The sequence below is a fragment of the Hydra viridissima genome, unplaced genomic scaffold, assembly GCF_058129835.1.
Source record: "Hydra viridissima isolate aposymbiotic clone 2 unplaced genomic scaffold, HvirCarnegie_v1 scaffold_14, whole genome shotgun sequence".
Classification (NCBI taxonomy): Eukaryota; Metazoa; Cnidaria; class Hydrozoa; order Anthoathecata; family Hydridae; genus Hydra; species Hydra viridissima.
Genome location: NW_028324313.1, coordinates 9,023,293 through 9,047,040, shown reverse-complemented (window position 1 = coordinate 9,047,040; position 23,748 = coordinate 9,023,293). Strand labels below are relative to the sequence as shown.

At 28.5% G+C, this 23,748-nt stretch overlaps 1 protein-coding gene and 1 long non-coding RNA gene across 2 annotated transcripts; both read left to right on the top strand.

Annotated features, from left to right (window-relative positions):
* Positions 1-671: 671 nt before the first annotated feature.
* Positions 672-16,596, top strand: LOC145180852 (nonsense-mediated mRNA decay factor SMG7-like). The gene is made up of 23 exons (XM_090071361.1): positions 672-788; positions 1,193-1,224; positions 1,577-1,631; positions 3,022-3,096; positions 3,256-3,319; positions 3,613-3,684; positions 4,215-4,293; positions 6,602-6,691; positions 7,217-7,288; positions 7,429-7,507; positions 7,731-7,814; positions 7,896-7,981; positions 8,322-8,371; positions 10,836-11,155; positions 11,299-11,366; positions 11,576-11,636; positions 11,740-11,856; positions 11,938-11,986; positions 12,125-12,214; positions 14,945-14,991; positions 15,067-15,197; positions 15,291-15,913; positions 16,098-16,596. Exons 1-23 carry the CDS (start codon positions 742-744, stop codon positions 16,191-16,193), a joined length of 2,487 nt encoding a protein of 828 aa, XP_089927487.1. The 5' UTR covers positions 672-741; the 3' UTR covers positions 16,194-16,596.
* A 5,474-nt stretch (positions 16,597-22,070) lies between these two features.
* On the top strand, positions 22,071-23,509 carry LOC149879182 (uncharacterized). The gene is made up of 2 exons (XR_016447088.1): positions 22,071-22,240; positions 23,248-23,509. It is a non-coding gene; the product is annotated as an uncharacterized LOC149879182 (long non-coding RNA).
* Positions 23,510-23,748: the final 239 nt, after the last annotated feature.

Sequence of the window (23,748 nt, the reverse complement as noted above, 5' to 3'; positions counted from 1 at the left end):
GAGATCTTTAAATCGTTCGCACAGACTTTCGAGGTTCAGTGAATAAACAGGCCACGGTCGGAGTTTTTGTTGTCATAGTATTCTTATAGAATCGGAATTTGACGAGAAATAACATTTTATACTTATGATAGTTTGATAGTACATCTTTACAATCTTTTAATAATTATACATTAGTAGAGGCATTACCATACTTTTGGTTGCAGGAGAGAGTCAAAATGTAAATCAATGATAATATTTATTTTTTTTATCTATTTTTATTATTCTAATTATGTAAATAATGAACGTCGTTATTATCTCAAAAGATTACGTTAATTTTTAATCTTTAAAGGTTAGGGAGCCCTCCCTTCACCCAAAGTTTTGCCCCGTTCCCCATTGCTACGATTATGTGCATCAGATCTTACTTCTACACTTTTCCCATAATGAAGTTTTATAACAAAGAAACAAAATAATGTCAATAAAAAAACTTTAAAGCTTAATTAAAACTGTTACAATTAAGGTTGATTCTGTTTTTATATTAATGTGACATTTGAAACTGTCATTTTATTTGTAGATTTAAAAAATTCGCTTTACTTACATGTCCTACACCATCATCTCTAGAAATTATATAGTTTAAATACGGCAATAATAACTTTTTCTGCTGGTTTTCAGTTTTTAAATGCGTGGCTTTTAACGCATTTTGACGAGAAACGTATTTATGTCATTTATTTCTCGAATTTGTTTACTGCGAAAAATAAATACAAGATGGTCTCCGCTTCCACAACTGCTTCAAGTTGTTCCCAGTTATTAAGGTAATAGTATACCTGGTATTTATGTATTATTCTTAAAAGATTTTTTAGATAATATAAAATCTAGTTTCTTATTAGCTTTAGTTTGAAATATATCAAACTAGATTATTTATTTAAAAATTCTAGTTGTTTCGCGGGTAGTCCATGTATAGGCAATATAAATGAGTTTAATGCCTAAAATGTCTAGGTATCTAGTTATTAAATTTATATGAAAAATATTCTAAAAACTAACTATACCTATGATTTTTTGAATTAAAAGTCCTGCTTTAGAAACAGGGAAATAATATTTTGTAAATACACTTTTGATGCATACATAAATAATTTTAGGAGACTAATTCAACTATTTATTTACAAGATTGATATTTTTTTGTAAATTAAAGTTAAAAATAATATTTATTTTTTTTTAGACAATGTGAAGCATTGAAAGCTGCCATTCTTGGTAAATTTTTGTACATATGTTTTCTACATAAATACAAATATTATCTTGTGCTCATATTTAGGTTAAATTTGTAGGTTAGGTTCAATTTGATATATTTTCAGTATTGAACTATAAAGAACTTTAATGTTTGAGTGCTGCCTGTCAAACATATTGAGAAATGTTTGTATATATATATATATATATATATATATATATATATATATATATATATATATATATATATATATATATATATATATATATATATATATATATATATATATATGTATATGTATATGTATATATAGACACACACATTTTTAAATGAAACCTTTATAAAGTTAATAATTTTTTTATGGATAATTTTTTTTAGGAAAATCAAATGAAGCTACAAATATTTTATCAGATGAATTTGTTTCTCGGCAAAGGTTTGTTTTATCTGGTTTTAGTTTCATAAATCAATTAAGGATTGAACTCTTTTTTTATATAAATTTTTAGACATGCAATGGGAGCTTAAGTTTGTGCACCTAAAAATAATATTAGGAAGTATTAATAAAAACAACTTTTTAAAGAAAAGCTACTAATTATCTTTTTATAACTTCAGATGATGTAATAAGCATTAATAAGTATAAAAAAGGGAAAAAAAGACATTTTTCTATTGTATGAATGTAAATCTTTATATTAGTGTTTACTTAGCTCTAACTAAAGCCAAGAAAATACCAATATAAAGTATGTAGCTAAGTTTTTACTAGGAGAAAAAAACTCTTTAGAATTAAATGAGTTAATGCAAATCAATCTATTATACAAATGTATATATAAAAAAAGAAGAGTTAAATCTAGATTGTTAAAAAAAAAAAAAAAAAAGATTATCTGTGTTGCCATACCTAATTTACTCAGCTTTATTTTAAAGAAATTCAAGTTTTGTTTTGTTAAATACTTCTAAATCAGACTCTCTAGTTTTGTGGGATTTTTGGGTCTAGTTGTAGTATTTAGTTAAAGGTCTGTTTCAAATTTGTCTTTTGCATATTCATTTTTTCCAATTGAAAGGAAATCATCTTTACTTGTATGTCCTATGTTAACATGTTTTTGGCTGGCTAGAAATTATTTTCATGGTACATAGATTTTCCTTTATGTATTTTGTACAAAATCTTTAAAATAGTGTTCTAATCTAATCCAAATAGCTAGAAATACATGTGAGTAACAGCTGTAATTTATATTTGCAACCAAATGAATACGTAGAATTATTGGTTGCTTTGGAACTCCAACTTCAATGTAGGACTAATAAATTTAATGTAATATGACAGCTTATAACTTTAATATAGAATGACAGTATATTTTTTATATTATACATATAGATAATACTCATACATAGTAAAGATGTATTATTAATTTGGTTAATATATCACAGGCTGCTGTATTTTAAAAAAAGTATGGGTTTTTTTTCAGAAGATGTTTTGTGTCAATATAAAAAAATAGCTTTAAAAAATGGCTGCTGTTTTGATTTGGCATTTCATTTAGCTAAGTGTAAACTTGTGTGGTTTATTAGTAATTGTATAGTAGTTTAGAAGTTAATAGGTAAATGGTATGCAATAATGTAAAGACTACCTCCCTCCATTGCTATACATAGTACACTTACAAGGTGTTTTTATTTTAATAAATTTAAAAGATATATATACTTCTGGAGAGTTTTGAGTCATACTTCTAAATACTTATTAAATATGTGTGAATATCAAAATTACTTTTGTAATGCTGGTTGTTAGTTTAATGCTGTAATATTACATATTGCATGTAATAATTTTTTCTTTTTTTCTATCTCAGATTGGAAACGATTTATAAAAATCTTCTTTTGATGGATATTCAGTTTGCTCTTGATAATAAAGTTGAACTTGAATTGTATGTGTTTTTTTCTTTTTGCTTTTATGAAAAATCATTTATTGAGAGTTAGTTTCTGACATTGTGAAAAGTACTTAGATTTTTTTAAATATATATATATATATATATATATATATATACTTCTGCAGATTGAAAACAAATATGGAATTTATATTTTAGATGGAATCATGCTTTTAAAGGGCACATTGATATTTTAAGGCAAAAAACAAAAGAAAAGAAACTGGTATCATTTGTTTCTTTAGTTTGTTAGTATTTAAACTTACTTACATATACAACCTATCAAAGAGCAAAAGATCAAAGTTTAACAGATTTTGTGATGATGATGATGATGATGATGATGATGATGATGATGATGATGATGATGATGATGATGATGATGATGATGATGATGATGATGATGATGATGATGATGATGATGATGATGATGATGATGATGATTTATGTGATGATTTATGTGATTTATGTCTATAATGATTGATTGTGTTACATATAAAATATTATGTTATCATATATTAGAACAGCGAGAAGAATGAATTACAGGCTAAACTTTCGTTATTCATTGATGCATCCAGTGGTTTTTATTTTCAAGTATGTCATTTTTTTAGATTTTTAGTTATCTATTTGTGGTTATAGTTTTGTCTTTTTGTGTTAAGATAAACCAAAGTGTGTGGTGAAAAATCCCAAGCTATTCTCACTGCATACTTTGGTTTAGCAATTGTTTAAGCACTCTAACTAGCTTTTAATTAAAAATTAGAATTTTAGCAAAGTAAAGCCAGCAATTTTATAAAAAGCTTTATAAAATAATTAACTACCCCTATTTTCTCATTGATCTTGTTAACTACATAAAAAAAAAAAACAATTTTGTTTGATTGTAAAACTAATATAGTAACTTATGTTTTTGATCAAGTTTTAAAATGTTTATATTTGGTCAAAACACAAAATTAAACTTGAGTTAAAAGCAGAAAAAGTTTTTTTTAAAAAAATTGTAAAAAGCTTGTTACAGAACTTAGAACATCAATAAAGTATCTTTATATCAAAGTTTTGATACTAAAGACAAAATTGCTTTGTCTTAAGTTATAAAATTTAGTTCTAATTTTTTTTACTTATTTTTGTTTTAGTTATTGCAAGAATTTTGTGATCGCTATGATTTGGATTTACCTTATCATGGGAAGGCTAGTCAACTTGGAATTTTGAATGGTAAAATCTGTTGTATAAATATCAGGGTTCATACTGGGTCTGGAAAAGTCAGAGAAACCTGGAATGATCAAGATATCTCTTAAAAATATTTTATGATGTGGGAAAAATTTGGAAAATTTTTTAAACTGTCTATGTTAAAATCAAGAATTATTATTCCACTCCACAACAATATATATATATATATATATATATATATATATATATATATATATATATATATATATATATATATATATATATATATATATATATATATATATATATATATATATATATATTGCCGTGAACAACCACCAGGTTTAAAACCACATCTATTTTTATTAATTTTCAAGAAATGATGTTTTAGTTAAATAAACTAAGGGTATAAAGTACCTCAATAGAAAAAAATTAAATGAAAAAAGAAACATTTAAGTTTTGAATGAAAATAAGTGGGGGAGTACTTGGTTAGCTATGTTGAAATTAAGATATTTCATATATTTTTAAGATAATTAATGTATATGTCTTTAACTAATTTTACTCTGTATTATGTGTCTTCCTATACAAAAAATCTGTTAAAAGTGGTATGCATTTATAAGGCTGCACCTTATAATGCACAAATAATGAGATGTTATACTAAAAATTAACAAGCTTTTTTGTTTTTAAAATATTTTCCTAAATATAAAATTTACTCAAAACGGACAATAATTCATAGTACAATTATGCGCTTGGTCAACAGTATACTAATTCCAATGACAAACATTGGCTTTGTTATTTAATGCTACAAATTCACCAACTTCAACCTTTTAACATATTCTAAGTAGTTTTGTTGTCTCTCATACCTAATCCATGTTTTTTTTGAATTCATGATGAATAGCCAGCTTGTTCTGAGTAAATTTAAGGTCCATTATCAGTATTGGTACTTTTTAAGAATGGTGTAATATGGTTCACTGCAATATGAACTTTCCCGGGAATATTTAAAGAAACATTTTCATAGTAGTTATTCACATATTCTATCAAATTGGCATAAAATGTCTTGAATTCCATAACTACTATCTAATTATTGGCATTTATTTTTACATCAAAGGTAAATTGCTTAATCGCCTGAAACTTTCTTAAACATTCAATTATTGGAAATAACTCAAGTTTTCCTTGATCAGAGCAAGGATGTCTATCTTATCTAAGCATCTGTTGGCATTGTTGCCATCAAATCCATAACCATTGTTCAAAACCTGGCCACTGTTTTAAAAATAGTTTTCTAAGAATGGTAACTATATAACTCAGGTACTGGAATATAATCATTCTATGCAGCTCAGGTACTGAAACTAAATTTTCTCCTCAAGATAAAATACTCTTTGGTTAATTACATTTTTATAATCAGCCATCTTTGATTTCAGTTTTCCTACTTCAGTATACTTACTGTAATTAAGAGAAACAATTCAGCTTTTAAAGACTAATTTTTCCCAGCTACTAGTTTCCCAGTGTAGCAGTTGTAAATTTTTCACCTCTAAAATATTTTCCTATTTCATTTTGGTTTTTAAGATACTTGAAGGAACAAATTCTGCACTTGCTGATCCCAAACCTTAAGCTGCATCGACTAAATTTTTTACAGTTTGAATTTTCCAACAAAGGTGAACTATTCCTGAAGTAACAACTCCATAACATTTTAAGTTCATCCTTAAAGCACATCATTTTTTTCTTGATTCAATTCAGAAGCATTTACATTAATATCTTTGCATATATATAATTGAATATATATAAATTAAAATTTGATGTAGGGAAAAATAAAACCTGGTGGTTACTCTGAAGCATAGTGATATATATATATATATATATATATATATATATATATATATATATATATATATATATATATATATATATATATATATATATATATATATATATATTTACATACATACGTACGTACGTACATATACATATACATACATATTTTCATGTTTAAAGGTATATTTTACATTCAAGTTAAAATACTTAACAGTAATAAAAAGCTTATTTGAATAATTAGTGGTTAGACACTGATAAGTCTGATCAAAGAAAAATATAACAATTTTTACTTAAATCAGAGAAAATTCATAAAATTTTGTGTTAAATATTATGTATTGATCCTGTGGATTTTACATAAATGATCTTGTATAATTTTAAAGGATTTGGTACAGAATGTAGAATATTATACATTGTTTTAAGTTATATTTAAAGAAAGGCTTTTGTGTGCATTGTAAAATGTTTTTAATCATGATTGTATGACCTATTCACATTTTTAATTCTTTTGATTTAATATTTAGCAGTTTAATATTCCAATTATTTATAGCCAATAAGAAGTTATATCAGGGAACAAAGCCAAAGATGAACTCATGTCTGTATATTTGTCAGGATTGCTTGGTTCATCTTGGAGATCTGGGTTTGGTTTTCTTTTTTAAATTAAATTTTATAACAAATGTTATTGAGTTTGAAAGTTTAAAGATTTTTGGCAAAGAGTGCCCTTTGGAAAAATTTCTTTTGCATTTTGCTAAATTTTGCATGTTAACTAAACATGCTTTTAACAACAAAAAATCACTTTTGTTTCACCTTTAAGAGTAATGTGATTAAAACACTTCATTCTTAATGACTAATCAATTGTTTTAACATCTAATTAGATCACAATTGAGCCTAATTTTTTTTTTTTGTAATATGAATTTAAAAGTAGTACTCAAATTTATATTCAAGAACAAGTATTTCAAAAATTGTATTAAAAAATCTTAAAAGTTAAATATATTTTTATAAGATATATTTTGAATTCTTATAAAGTAAACATGTTTAAAAGAATTAATACTAAAAGGAGTTTTAGCTCTTGCCTACTGTTATATCTTATGTTATACTTATACCTATCTTAAACAAATTTTTGTAAAAGTATTTGCTTATTCTTTTATGAAATCTTTTACTACAGCTCGTTACCGTAACGATCTTCAACATGCAAATGCTTTTTATGAATTGGCTGCAAAGATTTTGCCTGGGAATGGTATGTATTTGAAAAAATATATTTGTGTTTTAAAAACCTAATGACTTTTTAAAATGCTGTGCAGAGTTTCAGTAATTTCATGTAGGGCTTGCATGCTGGAAAGGCTTTTCAGCTTAAAAAAGTAGTATAATTTGTTACAGGTCAGCCATATAACCAATTGGCAATCTTGGCAAGTGCTAGAAACAACTCCCTCCTTGTTGTATTTTACTACTTAAAAAGGTTTGTTGCTTTAAATTGATAACAGTAAAAGTAAAAATTAAAAGTAACTGTTTAGTACATGATTTGTTATATCATCTCTTTTTATTTTGTATTCAAATGTTTATTAAGTGAAGTGTGCTTTTTAAATCTGAATTTTTTTTTTCTTTTCTGAATTAAAAGAAATGATATATGTTTTTTATATTAGTTTATTTTTGTAATTTTTTTTTTTATTAATTTTTTTCAGCATTTCAGTACCTAATCCTTTTCCTGCAGCTTCCTCTAATTTGTTGAAGACATTCAGTCAAATTTGTAGCAAGCCTAATCATAGGTTAAATATTAAATATTAAGTTTATTGATTTCTGCATAACAAGTTTTATTTTTAAAACTTTTAAAGAACTTTTTGTTATAGTATCTTAGGTAAATCAATTGGAATGACAGTTAACGAGTTTTCAGATTTATTCTTACAGCTCATTGGTTGTATTCATTTGCAACAAGGTTACTTTTTATCAATTTTATGTACTTGCATTCTTCTCTTGAATTTCAACAGAGAGGAAAAAAAAATTCCACAGAACATGAAAAATGCTTTGATGTTTAAATATTGAATCAGCTTGTAAAAAAACTGACCTTCAGTTTTCATTTAAAATGTCATCATCATCAGCAAATAATTCATTGTATTTCACACATTTCACACATTTTTTTTTTTTAACTTTTTTATTGTTAAAAACTTAAATGCTTTTTTAACTGCACTCCTTTTTCTGTTGTGTAACATAAGAAATCTATCAGGATGGTCTTCACTATTTTTGAATTGCGCATTTTTGTTTTATTGTAATCCTAGATGCAGCAAAGTTATCAGTTTTAAGAGAAAAAGTTTTGCAAGACTTAAAGGTATCTTGTTTAGTAAATATGGGAAGTAGTTTCTGTCTGTTCCATCTGTTAAATTTACAAAATGCAACGCTTTTTTAAAGTGGAAATCTCATGATGACATTAGTGGTTTAAAAGCTTACATGAAAGCATGTATTAAACATAAAGTTGATGTTGTCTTTGTTTCATATGTTAAATCTATAAAATGTAATGGTTTTTTAAAGTGGAAACCTCATGATGACACTAGTAGTATAAAAACTCACATGAAAGCATGTATTAAACATTAAGTTGATAAGACTAAAAGTTTTACAAATATGTCTGGATTTTTTACTAAACATTAAATAGGGAAAAAATTTTATCACAGATAAAACTGAACTCAATCAAACCATGGTAGAAATGTGTACAAGAGATATTCAGTATGTAATTACATTTGATAATGTTCCCATAAAATATCATTAGTTTTCATATACACTGCTCAAAACACTTTGCATATTTTAAATCTCTTTCTGGAGACAGGATAAAGGCCAATGTTGCCCATCATCAACAACTGCTAGAGGTAATTGATAATTGTCTGTAATTTCCAGAACTGATGAAAGATATAACACAACTTAACTTAGAAAAGAACTTGCACTAAGGACAGAAAGTCTAGTACTGATCTACAGTAAAAGAATGCCTTGATGAAATGGGTTCAAATGTTTGAAGACTAATGATTTATGTTCCTCATACTGCAAATCAGAGAGGAGCACAAAGAGTTTATGCACAAGAACACGGAAATTGGAGCAATGAGAATTGGGGCTGTGTACTTTTTAGCAATGAATCCAGATTTAGTCTGCAACTAGAAAATGAATGTTTATTGATATGGTGTATGATTAGCACAAGACTTAGTTCTTGAAAGATCCCAATATCAAGGTGGGAGTTAATGGAATAAATATTGATGGCCATACTGCTATCTATTTTATCAGATATGGTTCCTCAACAAAGGTTTTGTGATGAAATTTTAAAACCTATTTTTTTGTAGGTATTTTGCTACAATAGGCCCCAAATTTATCTTTATGGATAACAATAATCACTAAAATGTGGTGTAGAATAGTGGTTTGAGAAAGAAGATGACAAATGAAATCCAATAGAGCATGCATGGGAAGCTTTGGGTAAATGTATTGCTGCTTTGCTTGTGCCAGCATCACTTCAAGAGCTCAAAGTTGTTTTTATAGAGGAATGGGAAAATATCTCACAAAAACAGATTGATCATCTTATTTAGTCCATGTGTTCTAAATGTCTTGCTGAAGAAACCACATGCCCTGTAAACAAAAAAAACATTATCTGGTCTTGTTTAAATGTACATTAATTGTTATAATTATTAGCAGAAATCTATAAATATCTGAAAAAGATTGTTAAAAGATTAGCTGTTGCTGCTAATATGTGAATCTACAAATACTTCATATATTGCAGAAACTGTTCACTACAAGTTTTTATATGAACCATACATAAGAACTCTAACCACCAGAGTAAAAGAAGAAAAAGAAAAACTGCAAAAAATGTTAAAATTGCGGTTAATAAATTTTACAAAATTTTGAAGCAGAACAAATAATATTTTGGCACTGCTACTAAGTACTTTCCTGGCCAATCACCCACCTTTGTATCTAGTAGTGCAAGTGAAAGTGAAGTTAATAAAATCTATGCTTCACAAAGAAAGTGACTGTATTTTCTTAAAATCAAGCTGAAACAGTTTATTGAAAATGATTTTTATATACATGATTTTCATTTAAGCTGTTCTTTTAAATTAAAAAAAGCATTAAAACACTTTTGTTAGAGGTGACAATGTGTATAGGCAAACAAAGGATTAGTTACATACCTTCTACAGAAACCATATATTTTTCTTCGCATTTGTTGTTTGTCCATCAATAAGGAATAAACAAAAAGTATTCTTTGTTGCATTTTTTATTTCATTTTTTTTCACCTCTTACTAAAGATAGTTTTAATCAGGTAAATGATCAACTATCAAATAATCAAAATCATAAAAATCACTATTACATGTACGCATAGCATTCGTTGGTTGTTTTATTTTCTACCATAAAGTGACACTTTATAATTTAGTTATTACGTTGAAATACAAATCTCTGAAATATTTGCATGCAGAAACATTAAGGGGAGTTCTAAAAAAATGACAGGAATGAGGTGGGGATGGGGACTACCTTTGCAGTAACAGGGTGAGAATGGGGGTGTAATTTGATAAGTGGGGTTGGGATAGTACAATAACCTGTCCCAGTATCCACCCTAATGATCAAAAGTAGAAGAAAATAATGAATTTCATATAAAGAAAATGAGGATCATTTTGTAATTACCATTTAGTAGATCAAACCAATAATTCAAATGACTTTGTATTTTTTTAATCTCAAAATTTTTGGTTATTTCTGTATATAACAATGTTTCTTTATATAAAATGTAATAGCTATATACAGCCCATAATATATAACTCAAACCTTTGCAGGAAGTGGTTCATGACTTATCTGAAGTACAAGTAGTCCTTATTGCTGGTATCTGTATTTTCATTCTTTCAAAAAATAAACTTCATAATGACCGCACAATTGAGAGCATATCAGATGATGAGTCAGATGTATGGCATCTTATACTTTCATTGAGTATTGGAATCTTACAAATACTGGTTACATCGTCTGTTGACATGCTTAGTGCACAAGATTTATCTTATGAGCAAATGAAATTTTTACCAGGAGTGAAAGTTCTTTGTGACTGGATAATTTGTAACAGCGTGAACTTATTTGAAGAAAAGCAGTTTCAAGAAAATCCTGAGTAAGATGTTCAACTCTTTGTTGCATTTTTTATATTTAAAAAAAATGATTTTAAAAATTTAGCTCTGATATTTTGTGTTATAGAGCTGTTTTATCTTCTCTTTAAGCTGACTCAATTTTATAGCGAGTAATTTTTTTGTTCAGATTATTCCGTAGTCTAACGCGACTTGGAAATCAACTTCAAGAGATGTATCCAGAAAAAGAAAAATCTTGTAAAATATCTATTTTTTGAACTTTATTCATTCATATATATATATATATATATATATATATATATACACACACACACACACACACACACACACACACACACACACACACACACACACACACACACACACACACACACACACACACACACACACGCATACTTTTTGATCAGATAGGCTGTTCGTTATTTCTATCTTATATGTGTTTCTAGCTATGCCTCTGATGGAAGATTGGCAGCTTTTTGGTATTCTCAGCCTAAGAAAAGTGCACAAGTAAAAATCTTTGAATTTATGTGATAAAAGAAATACTTTGAATTACAAAAATGCAAGTATAGGTTTTTTATTTGTAAATTTTTCAAAATCTGAACTTATTTAGGCGTTATGATTTTAAAGTTCAACTGAATAAAGTCAGCATTGAAGAGCATTATTCAGTTCGTGTTACCAGAATCCTACAGTTTTTGGAATGGTTAATACAACAGCATCTTCCTTCCAGGTAAATTTTTTAATTTTTCTGGTTTTCTCAACTTAATTGTTTTTCAGTTATTTTATGCAATACATGTATACTTTACTAAAGGTATATTTCAAAAGACGAAAACACTGGTGATTTCATCTGTCTAGCTCAGGTATGATTGTTTTATGGAGATTTCTTTTGCTTAAAGTAGTTCGATGTCTAAAAACTTTAGATAGTTCACTAAAAGAAGAAAGATTTTTTTTCACTTCTTAATACATTGTTAAAAACAGCTTTACACTTTTTATTCCAGTGTCCACTTGAAGACAAGGTTACTGTAAATTCAGATGCTTTTGATATGGCAGTCAAAGGACTGTTCGATGCTCTTCCTGCCATGCATCAGGTATTTATATTCTATATATATATATATATCAATGAATAGTGTTTTTTGTGCCTTTTACCATAGTAATTAAGTGTGCAAAATATCTTTGCAATCAAACTACTTGAAAGTTTGATTTATTTAGATCAAATCAGGAAAATATTTGAGATTAAAATGTAGTCAAATATTTGAGATAAAATGTAATAAGTTACAACTTGAATATGAGAACTATGGCAAAAAAAGAGCTGTTTGAATGATTGCTCAAAGTTTAAGCAATTAACTTTTGATTGAAAAAAGTAAAAGAAAATACTGGTTATCTTGTTATCAAAGGCTGATAATTATAAGACGAGTTATTAGGATGTCCTTTGGTTTCAAATATTTTTCAAGGATTGTATGTTTTAACCATAGATGACCCTAATATATTTTTGTTGCCATTTCAGAAACACCCTTGCTCAAACTTGAATATTGCTTGATTTGTCGACATAGATACAAGTTGTTAACAGGTTCATCAGTTGTGTTTGGACAAGGAATCTATGCCTTTATGTACACAAAGCATGCAAACAGTCAGAATTCAGCAAAGTTTTTATTTTCTTAGGAAGTTCGTTTAAAGATAAATTTTTAAGCAATAGATAATTTTGGCTATCCATCTTTCCATACTAAGAATGAGGTTTTTTTAAATAATATTTTTTCTGACCAGTAGAAATCCCCAGAATTAACAGAGTTTAATGAATTCTCTGTAGTCAGAGCCTCCCACTCAACAGCTTAGGTGTTCCACATTTGCAGTAATTCTTCAACAGTTGCTATAAGACTTTCTTGAACTAATTTCTTCATGGTTCTGGCTGTCCAACATACCAAATCTCAGTCACACATTGTCTAGTAGTTGGAATATTACTGATGTAGTATTTGCTTTTCATTCAAATTTTAAGAAAAGTGATTTTAAATGATAGAGAAAGCTTAACAAACTTTTCTGTTTACAAAATTCAAAAGAATTAAAATGTGTTGACAAATTTTCAAAAAATAAACAACAGATTTGGAATCACTGGAGTGCATTATTTATGTGAAAGTTTCAATTGCTCATTTTCCATCTGAAGTTAGTCAGCTTGCCATAGCTTTAACAGAAGCATTCACTTTAAAATATGATATAAGCAAGAAATAAAATTCATGATTCTTACCTTGTATTATAAATATTATTCTGTATTGTTTTAGAAAATAAATTATACACAGAAAAGTCTTAACAAGATTTAAATTTGCAGACATTGGTCCCAAGAATCTAATTTGTTGCACTGTTTTTGCTATATGGTATCTCCTATAGAGAACAAAAAGACATTGGTGATCACAGAAATAGCACACTTAATGTTTTCTTCACTAAAGTTAACATAATTTCTTTCTTTATTAGGGAAATTTAAAAAACTAATATTAATTTCCATTTATTAGCTTTAAATCATAAGAAAAAAAAAATATTTTTAACAGAAGTATGACTTTAATTATTGGGAAGTTTACAAAATATTATGAAAAGTTGTGATCATAGAAACAGCTCACCAAATAAAAAAATAGTTAATCTATTAACTCAAAATGTTAAAGCTAACAGTAATATTCTGTTGAGTAGCCCTTATTCTTTATTACTTCAGCAGATCTTGATGGTATACTGTTAGGAAGCCTTTGACAATAGTGGCATTCCAGGCTTTTTGAATTTTCCCCCATTAAAGTTAATCCTTTCTTTATCTTGTAAAGCCACCCTGATATCTTTCCATAAGTTCTCAATCGGAATCAAATCAGGACTATAGGATGGCCATTCAAGAATATTAATTTTATTTTCCTAAAGTCAAGATTTTACAGATCTCGCAATATGCTTTGGGTCACTGTCGTGGATTAAAATCCAAGTAACAGGTAGGATATCATCAGTACATTGCTCTAAATACGTTTTGTAATACATCTTTTATATTTGTATTGATCCAAGTTTCCATCAAATTTGTTTAATGGACTGATACCATGCCAGGATATAGCTCCCCAAACCTTAATATTGCCCCCACCATGCTTATTTACTGTACTTAATTGGTTGTTTTCTTGCTTCATAAGGCGTCTAATGTATAATTTTCCATCAGGCAGGAAGCGATTAAACTTGGATTCATCATTCCATTCATCATTCCATTCAATTTTAGTTTTTATTTCAAAAGAAGTTAAAAAAAGATCTTTTTTAGACATCCTAATAATTTGGCGATCTGATTGGTTGAAGTTTTTCTTGGCGGTTGCTTTCGAATTTTATCATCAATGTTTACGACAGTTTTGAACCAATTTTCTCGAATATCCTAGTTGACACGGAACTTGAGAAATATTAAATCCTTTTGATAAGATCTTTAAAATTATTTTTCTTTTTTCAACAGAGCAATTTTTGTTTCGCCCCCATGTTTAATTACTACAAGAAAATTTAAAGTACATTACAAATAATATTTACAATGCCTTGTTTCAGAATTTACTAAAGAATTTAAAAAACTCCAGTTTTTATTAATAAATGGAATTCTCCATTAGCATATGCTATTTCATTGAGCACATCCACACAACAAAGTTTGACAAAAGTTTTCATTGTCGTCATATTTACGTCCAAACGTAACGCAAGTTGCAGCTTATTATCAAATTAAAATGTAGAAACATGCTATAAAATGCAGTTAAAAGAAAATATTCTGGGATGTGCTAATTCTATGATCACCACTGTATATTTATGTTCATATTTAAATTTATATATATATATTAATTTAGCGAAGGAATAACGATTCACGAAGCAAGTCGCCCTTCTCTGAAAACAGGTACTTTCGATATTTAACAGAAAAGCATTTACTGTTGTTAAAGTTTAAATATTCTATTTTAAAACTTTTACTTAGGTCTTTATTCCGAACTGATTCGGAAGAATGTGGCATTCGGGATTTGTCTTCTGTACGAGGTCCAGTTAACTCATATTCACTATTTGACACTATGTGGAGTGCGAATTTACAGAATGCATCTCCTGGAGAGCGTAAGAACTAACCTTCTAATAGAATACTGATTATCAACATTTGGTTTAATATATTTATTTATTGATATCTTGTAAATTTTATTCTTTCTATAGATCCGAAAGAAACATCTCCTTTAATACCTTTAAGTAGTTTGTTTCCTGTTTCTGGTCAAAATTTCATGAGTTCAGCACAGCTACCAGTTGGAAGATCTACGGATCATCAACACCAACCCGCATCATCACCTCAACAACTTTTCCCACAAACTCAACCTCTTGCTAGACACTCTTCTCTATACACTCAAGATCATTCTGATCAGTTACCTACTCAGTTAAAATCCCTTCATCTTAGTTCATCTGTTCCCAGCTCTGTAGTCCAATCTCCTATGAGTCCCATTAATCAACATTCACTTTCATTTGTTCAGCAACAGCAACAAAATGTCTCTTCAATGCCGAGATCCATCGTAAGTTCTCAGTACTCGTATAATCAACAAGTACCACCTGGTTTTATAAATAGTCACATGCATCCAAACTCATTTGTTAATCAATCAGCTGGCTCATCAAGTCCTAATTTTGGTGTAATTGGCCAGACTGCTGTGAGAGCACCCCCAGGTATCAGTTTGAATCCGCTGCCTTCTCCTGTAAAAAATAGCCATCAAGTTACATCAGGAGCATCATCAGTTTCTGGAGACAGTCACTGGGTTAGTGCTGCTAGTATCCCTGGTACTTCAAACAGCCGGGTACTAAATGTTTTAGCTTGAATTTTACAAAAAATTTTAACATAAAACAAAATATCAGGTTGACGTATTAAATTTTTTTTTTTTTTTTATTTAATAAAATTTTCATAACTAAAATTTTTTAAATAATAATTTTATTGAATTGAATAAAAACAATTCGTTATTTACGCTTTTTTTTATTTTAAAGAGTATTTGGAGTTCCAACTTTGCGATGGGTCAAGGTGCGCTTTCTCCGTTGGAGCAGCTTCTTCAAGAGCAAAAGCGACATCAGCGTCCAAAGTAGTTAGTGGTCCATAATATGGGTATTACGGGCTCGAGTATAGCCTAGAATGGTGGATTTTCCTGGTATTTGCTGTGATGCGTTGTTTCAGTATATTGCTTAATGTATTAATGCAAAGGTTTTCGCCGGTTTAAAGCATGAGTGATGTTAAATATATTTGAACGGCTCTTATGCACGTGAGTTAGTCCTCATCAGGTGTATCCTCGTTGATCCTCAGGTGCGGAGTTCTAATCTATAAAAATCTGTTTCACTTCATCGCGGTCTAATTGAATGGACTATGATCGGAGTTTGGAGAAGCACGATTCGTCCTGTGGAAATATAATTATAAATTGTGAAGTCTTAATCTTAAATGTAATTTTTAGTTAGTTATCTATCTTTCCAATGGATAATAAATAAATCATTCAAATTGAGAATTCTACTTAAAACTTCTTTAAAATTTTTTCGACAAGGGTCCGATACAGGCTGAAGAAACTGAAACGAATCTTATATTTGTTGTATTGTTATTTGCAACATTTTTGAAATTTTACTTTACAACCCACACAAAAAATATTAATATCCCTTTGATAAGAAGTTTTAAACGAATATTCCATGGAAATTATCTACATGAGGCGCATCTATAGGCTGCTGCAGCCTCCGTAAGATTTCCTACTTTAAAGTTTGTAACTTTGTTGAAAGGCCTTTTTTAAAAGTGCAGGGAAACCAGTTTCGTGACGTGTTCATTTCAAGCCTTTAAAGTATCTCGTTCAAATCAAGGCAATTTTACTTCAATTGTATTTTAATATGGCAAAAAGTAAAATCTTTTGGCATCATTGAATCGTGCGAATTAATATCAGTCAGTGCCATAATAATTTTATTTTGCTTATATTTCTGTAAAAACTATTCGAGTTGAAATAAGTTAAAATGAGTTTGTTGCAAACTTGTTGAGATATATTTTGCTCTGTTTAGTATTTCATATTTTTAAGTCGCATCTTAAAATTTTCGAATTTATAGCAGCAGGTGTCTCATTTGAGGAAGATAGTCTTTATTCTTTAAAACGAGAAATACCTATCAGGAATGCTAATAAAAACAGTTTAGCAGCAAATATGACAAAAGTATTCAAACCGGTAACTTTTGTCATAGTTACGCTAAAATAGCTTCGTTTGCTAAAATAACAAATTTACACCGTCAAAATTGTGCCGTAAATTGCGTTTGAGAACCACTTTCTATAAGAATAAGGCAAAAGCAGTAACTTGAAATAGTTGGGTTCTTTAAATTTCCGGCGTTTTAAATTGCCAGAATAAAAACCCTTGAAGTTCGACGCTAAAACTTTATGTGGTTCAAAAGATCAAAAGTTTTGCGGTTTTAAAGTTTCATAAAGATTAGACTTTCAAAGTTATCCATATTTAAATGTGGCACTTTCAAGCAGTCATAAAAGTCGATTTAAATGTCAAATTGGAAAGTACGCAAAGTTTAATTTACGGATACTTTCCTAATTGGTTCTGTAAATTTTCATTATTATTCGGTTACCGTAGAAGTACTTTTCAAGCTTATTACTTTGTTGTTACAATTATAATAATGGGCAAAATCTTTTTTAACTTCATTAGTCTTTTTAGCATGTTTATTATAATTATTAAGAGTTAGCATGTTTATTATAATTATTAACAGATTTGGGTATATTTTTGAGTTGGGGAAAATTCTTCTAAAAATTAAATCTAATATCTTAATTCTAATATTTCTATGATAAATAGCTTTGTTATTCACATCAAAGATTGTCCTGCATTTTTTAGATTATTCTGAGTATGAACAGAATCTTTTTCTTTTTTATTTCCATAAAATTCTCCACTGGTTTGAGTTATTTGTTTCATTCTAGACTATCCTTCGGTAGCATTTGTTTTATTCTAGACTATCATTCGGTAGGTTCAGATTGTTATAATACTGTGAAACATGGCACACGTTTTTAACGTAAAAATTATGTTATAAGCGGTTTCCACCGGTTAGATTTCGTGAGGTCCCAAACCGGCTATGCTTTTATTAATACTCCTGTCTCAGTCAAACAACCTTCTTAATTCCTGGATCAGCCCCTGAATTTACTCTGACCGAATAAAAAAATTTTCATATAAGAAACATTTTTTTATTCGGTCAGAGTAAGGTTCAACTTTTTACATACACAAAAGTTGTGTATGTAAAAAGTTGAACCTTTCTGCATGTTTTTTGGGTAACTTAAATTTTCTTAGAAAAATCAAAAAATATTCTTAAAAAAAAAGTTTAACCTTCTTAAAAGTATAGAAAACAAACCTCATTCTTATTTAAGAAAATAAACCTCATTCTTTTCATTCCAGAGACAGAAAAAGAAAGCTTGGATATTTAATTGTTTACGCCTTCTTTTGAAAATTATTTCAGATTTTTTAATTCTTCTATTTGTTATACCTATTGTTTTAAGTCCCTTGAGATAATATTAAGCTCAGAATTGAAATTTATTTCTATAAACAAAAATCCAATAACAATAACGTCTAGTTTGAGAAACTGAGGGGGTATATTTAACAACAAAAGTAACAAAAAATAGAATTGATAACTCTCAGCATCAGAATGTTTAAGAACAATTAAGCAGGTGGAGCAGCAGATTTTTCAAACAAAAATAGGCGGAGCAAAAAAAAGAAATCTTAAAAAAATTAGACAAAAACATCTCTTGCATCCGCTGTAAGATCTAAACATGTATTTTTCATCTCAGGTAAAGCAACGTACTTTAAAAAAAAAAAAAGAAAGAAAGAAAGAAAAAAAGATTTTCTTTATTTTGATGTTTCTTTATTTTTATTAGTTTGAAAATATTCGTCCAATACAAGCAACTAAATATTTATCTAAACTCAAATTCCTATTTATAGCGAATCTTCGTATATTTGTTTATTATTTGTTTAGATCTATTTGAATGTAAAATAGTGATTTTTTAATCTTCCGCGAGAGATGAACAAAAAGAGATGAAAAAGATGAGGTGTCATCTATGACACCTCATGAAAAATTTGTTCAAAGATATTTTCCCTCCCCGTCGATATTTTTAATATGCATTATAATATGGATTTTAATAGTCCCCATTTTAATAGGTGTTTTACATGAAGCTTCGACTTTAATAAGCATCCCCCCTGAACTTATTTTTGTTCAGTATTGTTCAGTAATAAAGCAATCCATTTGAAGATCGCGAGCAAATGATCATAAAGATTTCCGTAAAGAACTCAAACTATTTTTAAAAAATTAGTCAACATAAAACTTTAATAAACGATTTCTGTCTGAGAGCTGGCACAGAAATCTAAACTTTCTGTTTAAGAATCTTTGGAAATTTTTCCAAGTTAAAATTTTCAAAATAACAGTGGTGTGAATGATGGGAATTTTGCGGACGCATTTTGCGGGGGCAGACATTATGTGGTATAATGAAGTGTTATGTGGGTGGGTTAATTAGTGCGTGTGGAAGTGTTTCTGAAGGAATAGACAACAAAATGGAGCGTCAAAATCAAAGACGAAGAATAAAGTTATCATAAACTAACAAACTAAGAAACTGAAAACTGGCATAAAATTTTGAAAACTATTAAAAAGCTTCATTCCTTGTGCAAGACCCAAAACACACGTTGCTTGAATGACCAAACTATTGGCTTTAGAGAACAGTAAATCAATGTTTAGATTTGAGAGGAGACATGAAATTAACGGGGGATAATAAAAAACTATTGATCCTTTTAATGGCAGGTGTAACAACGCTTCTTTCCCCGCAGCTTTTCTTATAAACCTTTAAGCAGACCGTTTTGTTTTTTTTACTATGGGGGCTAATTTTATATTTAATTGGTTGAAAACCAATTAAATTTAACCAACTGAATTGATCCAATTAAATTCAATCATTCAACCAATATATAAACTACTACAAACTGTCTTAAAAGCTGATAGTTCCCGGTTTTCTCTGAGGAAAAGAAATGAAAATCTTGGTCATTGTTGCCGCCATCTTGTTGGTGAAATCTATCGAAAATTTTGGTCTTGGAAGGCGTTTCAAAAAACAAAATGGTGAAATAGAGGTTAAGCCTTTGAAAATTTATGTCGTTTTATAATAAAAACAAAACTTTGCTTTTCCCATTAAAAACTTAATTGCAGTTGAAAGAATTTTTAAACGAATCGTTTGTTTTCATTTTTTTTCAAAACACAATTTTACAAGAGACATTTGCAAAACCGCATTAAGTACTAACCTGACGGTAACCAAACAACTTCGTGCTTCATTAGGCTTGTATTACTTTTAAAAAAACTCGTTAAATGCAAAAAACTTTCGCTTCTTTTTACAGATCTCTAAAATATTTGATGCGACACTACCATACCTACAATTGCGTGGTAATAGAATCCTAGATGAGAATTCAAACTTTCGCCGGGTAATTGTCGACAAATGCTCTGAAAGTTGCGAAAAAGACAACAAAGCGTGCATAAAAAATTGTGCACGAAATATGCTGAGTTTTTAATGTAAAAATGTAGCGTGTCAATTGATAATTAGTTACTCGAATCATTATTGAAAAAAAAAAGTTTTTGAAACTTGACATGAGAATTTTTTGACATGAGAATGTTACAAGCATTACGGCCAAAACGTTTTCTGCTTTGAAATAGTGTTTCCGAAAATCTGTCACGCAGATTTTTTTACATTTTGCAGTTAAAAAAATATACAAGTAATAAAACTAAAGAAAAATATATATATATTGACACTAAGTTATTGCGTTATCAAAAAGCTACTTAAAATTTGAAATATTTCTTCATATAGAAAAATGTAGAAAATGCAAAAGTAATAAAGATTTTTCTGCTCTTCTTCTATTCTTTACTCTTTTTTGTTTTCCTGTAGAACTTGAGAGAATTACATAAAAGCTCTCATAAAATGTCCCTGTAAATTATGAGAAGCGACACGAATATGAGGAAACGGAGACGAAAAAAACGAAGATGAAGAAAATAAAGCTTCTAAATTGTTAAAGATACATTAGTATAAAGTTTCAGAACATGCTCTAAGTTGGAAAGATTTGGACTAAAAATTAAGGTTTGAATTAAGTTAACATGACAGTAGGCACAATAATTTGTTCTCCTATGAGAAGATTGAACAAATCAATACATCTAAATACTGCAGACAATACTGGTTGATGCTGTTGAGTAAAGATTACACCTTTAACAACCCTCCTCATACTAACAGTAAAATACAGTATAATATTTTACCTTAAAAATAAAATTTTACCTTAAAAAATAAAATTTTACCTTAAAAAATAAAATTTTACCTTAAAAAATAAAATTTTACCTTAAAAAATAAAATTTTACCTCAAAAAATAAAATTTTGCTTCAAAAAAAAAAATTTACCTTAAAAAATGGTATTTTACATTAAAAAACTATTATTAAAGTTTTATTATTAGAATGAAAGAAAATATAGAAAACGGAAAATATAAAAAGTATATGACATCATAATGACGTTTTTTTTTCACAAAACCGGTAATGTAAAATCGGTAATGTAAATCCGGTAATATAAAAGATATACTTTTAAAAGCGGCAGGAATTTAACAAAACATGTATGCAATCAAAGCAAAACTTCATATCCGACAATTAGATAGAGCAAAGTGTCAATCTTTGAACAAACAAAATTACATCAGTGAATAGCATTATCTATTGCGAAAACGGTAGATCAAAAGTTGTGCAATAGAAGGACAAGATTTTTAAATGGAAGAATAACACTAGAACTATTCAAAGGAGAGCGAAATTTGCTTCATTTCGGCAGGTGAAATGCACCTATTATTTTATCGGTAGGCTTTCCAAAGAACTCTAACACACCGTTTTGTTTATTCAGCAATTAGTTGAATACTACTTTTAATTGGTCTGTTTGCTTTGAAAAAGTATATAATCCATCATAATCTTACGTTGGTCAAAAATTATTAAAAAATAATACTGGTCAACAAAAAAAAAAGAAAAAAAAAAAAATGAAAATGAGTTTCTTGTTGCATCTTCTTGTAGTTTGTATCCTCCTGCTTCCAACAATCGAAAGTTTTGGTGCAGGACGAGGTACCGGAAGAGATCAAGAAATAGAGGTACGTTGCATTAACAAATGGATCGATTAATTGATATTTTTATCAAATAACAAAATATATTTTTAAATCTGAATTTATTTGATTTTTCGGTATTTTCTTTTTTGTACATAAATAAAATAATCACTGAACAAGTTTTTTTCTTTTATTACTTCTTTTTTTTTACTTCACCTTTTTTATTTGAAGAACATTGCTTTCATTAAAGTTCAAGGGGGGTTTTCTTGTGAAAGTAGAAACTGCATATGAAAAAGCCATTATTAGTCATTTGGAAAAACTGTCAAATTATCAATAAAAGACAGTGTTCTCTGCAAAGCCGAAAGCAAAATAATATGTGATACACTTGTTCACAAGCAAGTAAAACGATCATTGTTTTTAACAGAGATCTTTTCGCTAAAAAGAAATTCAATTTTCAATTTATAACAGCTGTTAAAAATTTTGATGGGTACGAAATTGAATGGTAGGATGAGGTAACGGAGATATTAAGATTAAAAATTAGTGTATGTGCCCAGATTATAAATTAGTGCCCTGGTAAACATTGAAATTTATGGCAAGGTAAAATATTCATGTGTCCACGCAACGGAAAAAATTTTAACATACAAAAATGAAGTTGGTTAAAAATTACTGTTATGAACAAAAACCTAGTAAGTTATTATATAAATTTTAAATCGTCACACTAAAGCTAATAAAAAAGTTTTTAACAGGAATAATGATCGACGATTGAGATCGGCAACTGAATGGCTTAGTTTTAACAAAATGCGCTTTATGCGATTTTTCTAAAATGTAATGATGTGTCTTCTTCATGATTCGCATAATTGTGATCGAGTTTTGAAAATGACAAAAGAAATAAATCGGACTATTACACAAACTAAGCATACTTTTAGACAAAAAATTGGAGAAAAAGATATAGCTATGAAACTTTTAAGCATCAAATAATAAATTGTTGTTAAGAAGAACTTTTGTTGTTCCCTTGTTGTTACTTGCTTGTTTACATGATTTCTTTATTTTTGTAGATCGATAAACTTTACGACACAACACTTTCAAAATTGGAAAAACTCTGTAATGGAAACCCGAGATCTTATGAACATAGAAAAATCTGCTCCTTGTTTCGGAATATAGATGAGGATGAGTGTTACAAGAAATGCGAAAGAAATAAAGACAGATCTTCTGTTTAAAGATATAATTGGACAGTATTTAAGTTACTCTAAAAGTATAAAGATGTAAACTAAATTTAACGTATAACAATTTTGGAAATAAAAAGGTTCTTGATGAAAATGTTAGTATTATTTGATTTTTTTACGGACTTAAACAATACACGAGTAGACGCCTTATGTAAACATCATAGACGCACGAGGGAGCAAAGTAGAAAATATATTACATGATTAAGCAGTATGCTCATAAAAAGCCGGAGTATGACATGTAAAAGCATATACGTCGGCACACAGGCAACCAGAGAAGTCTTTTGTTCTCTCTAAGCGGTAATTTTCCCTTTGATGCATGCATTCTAGAAAGTG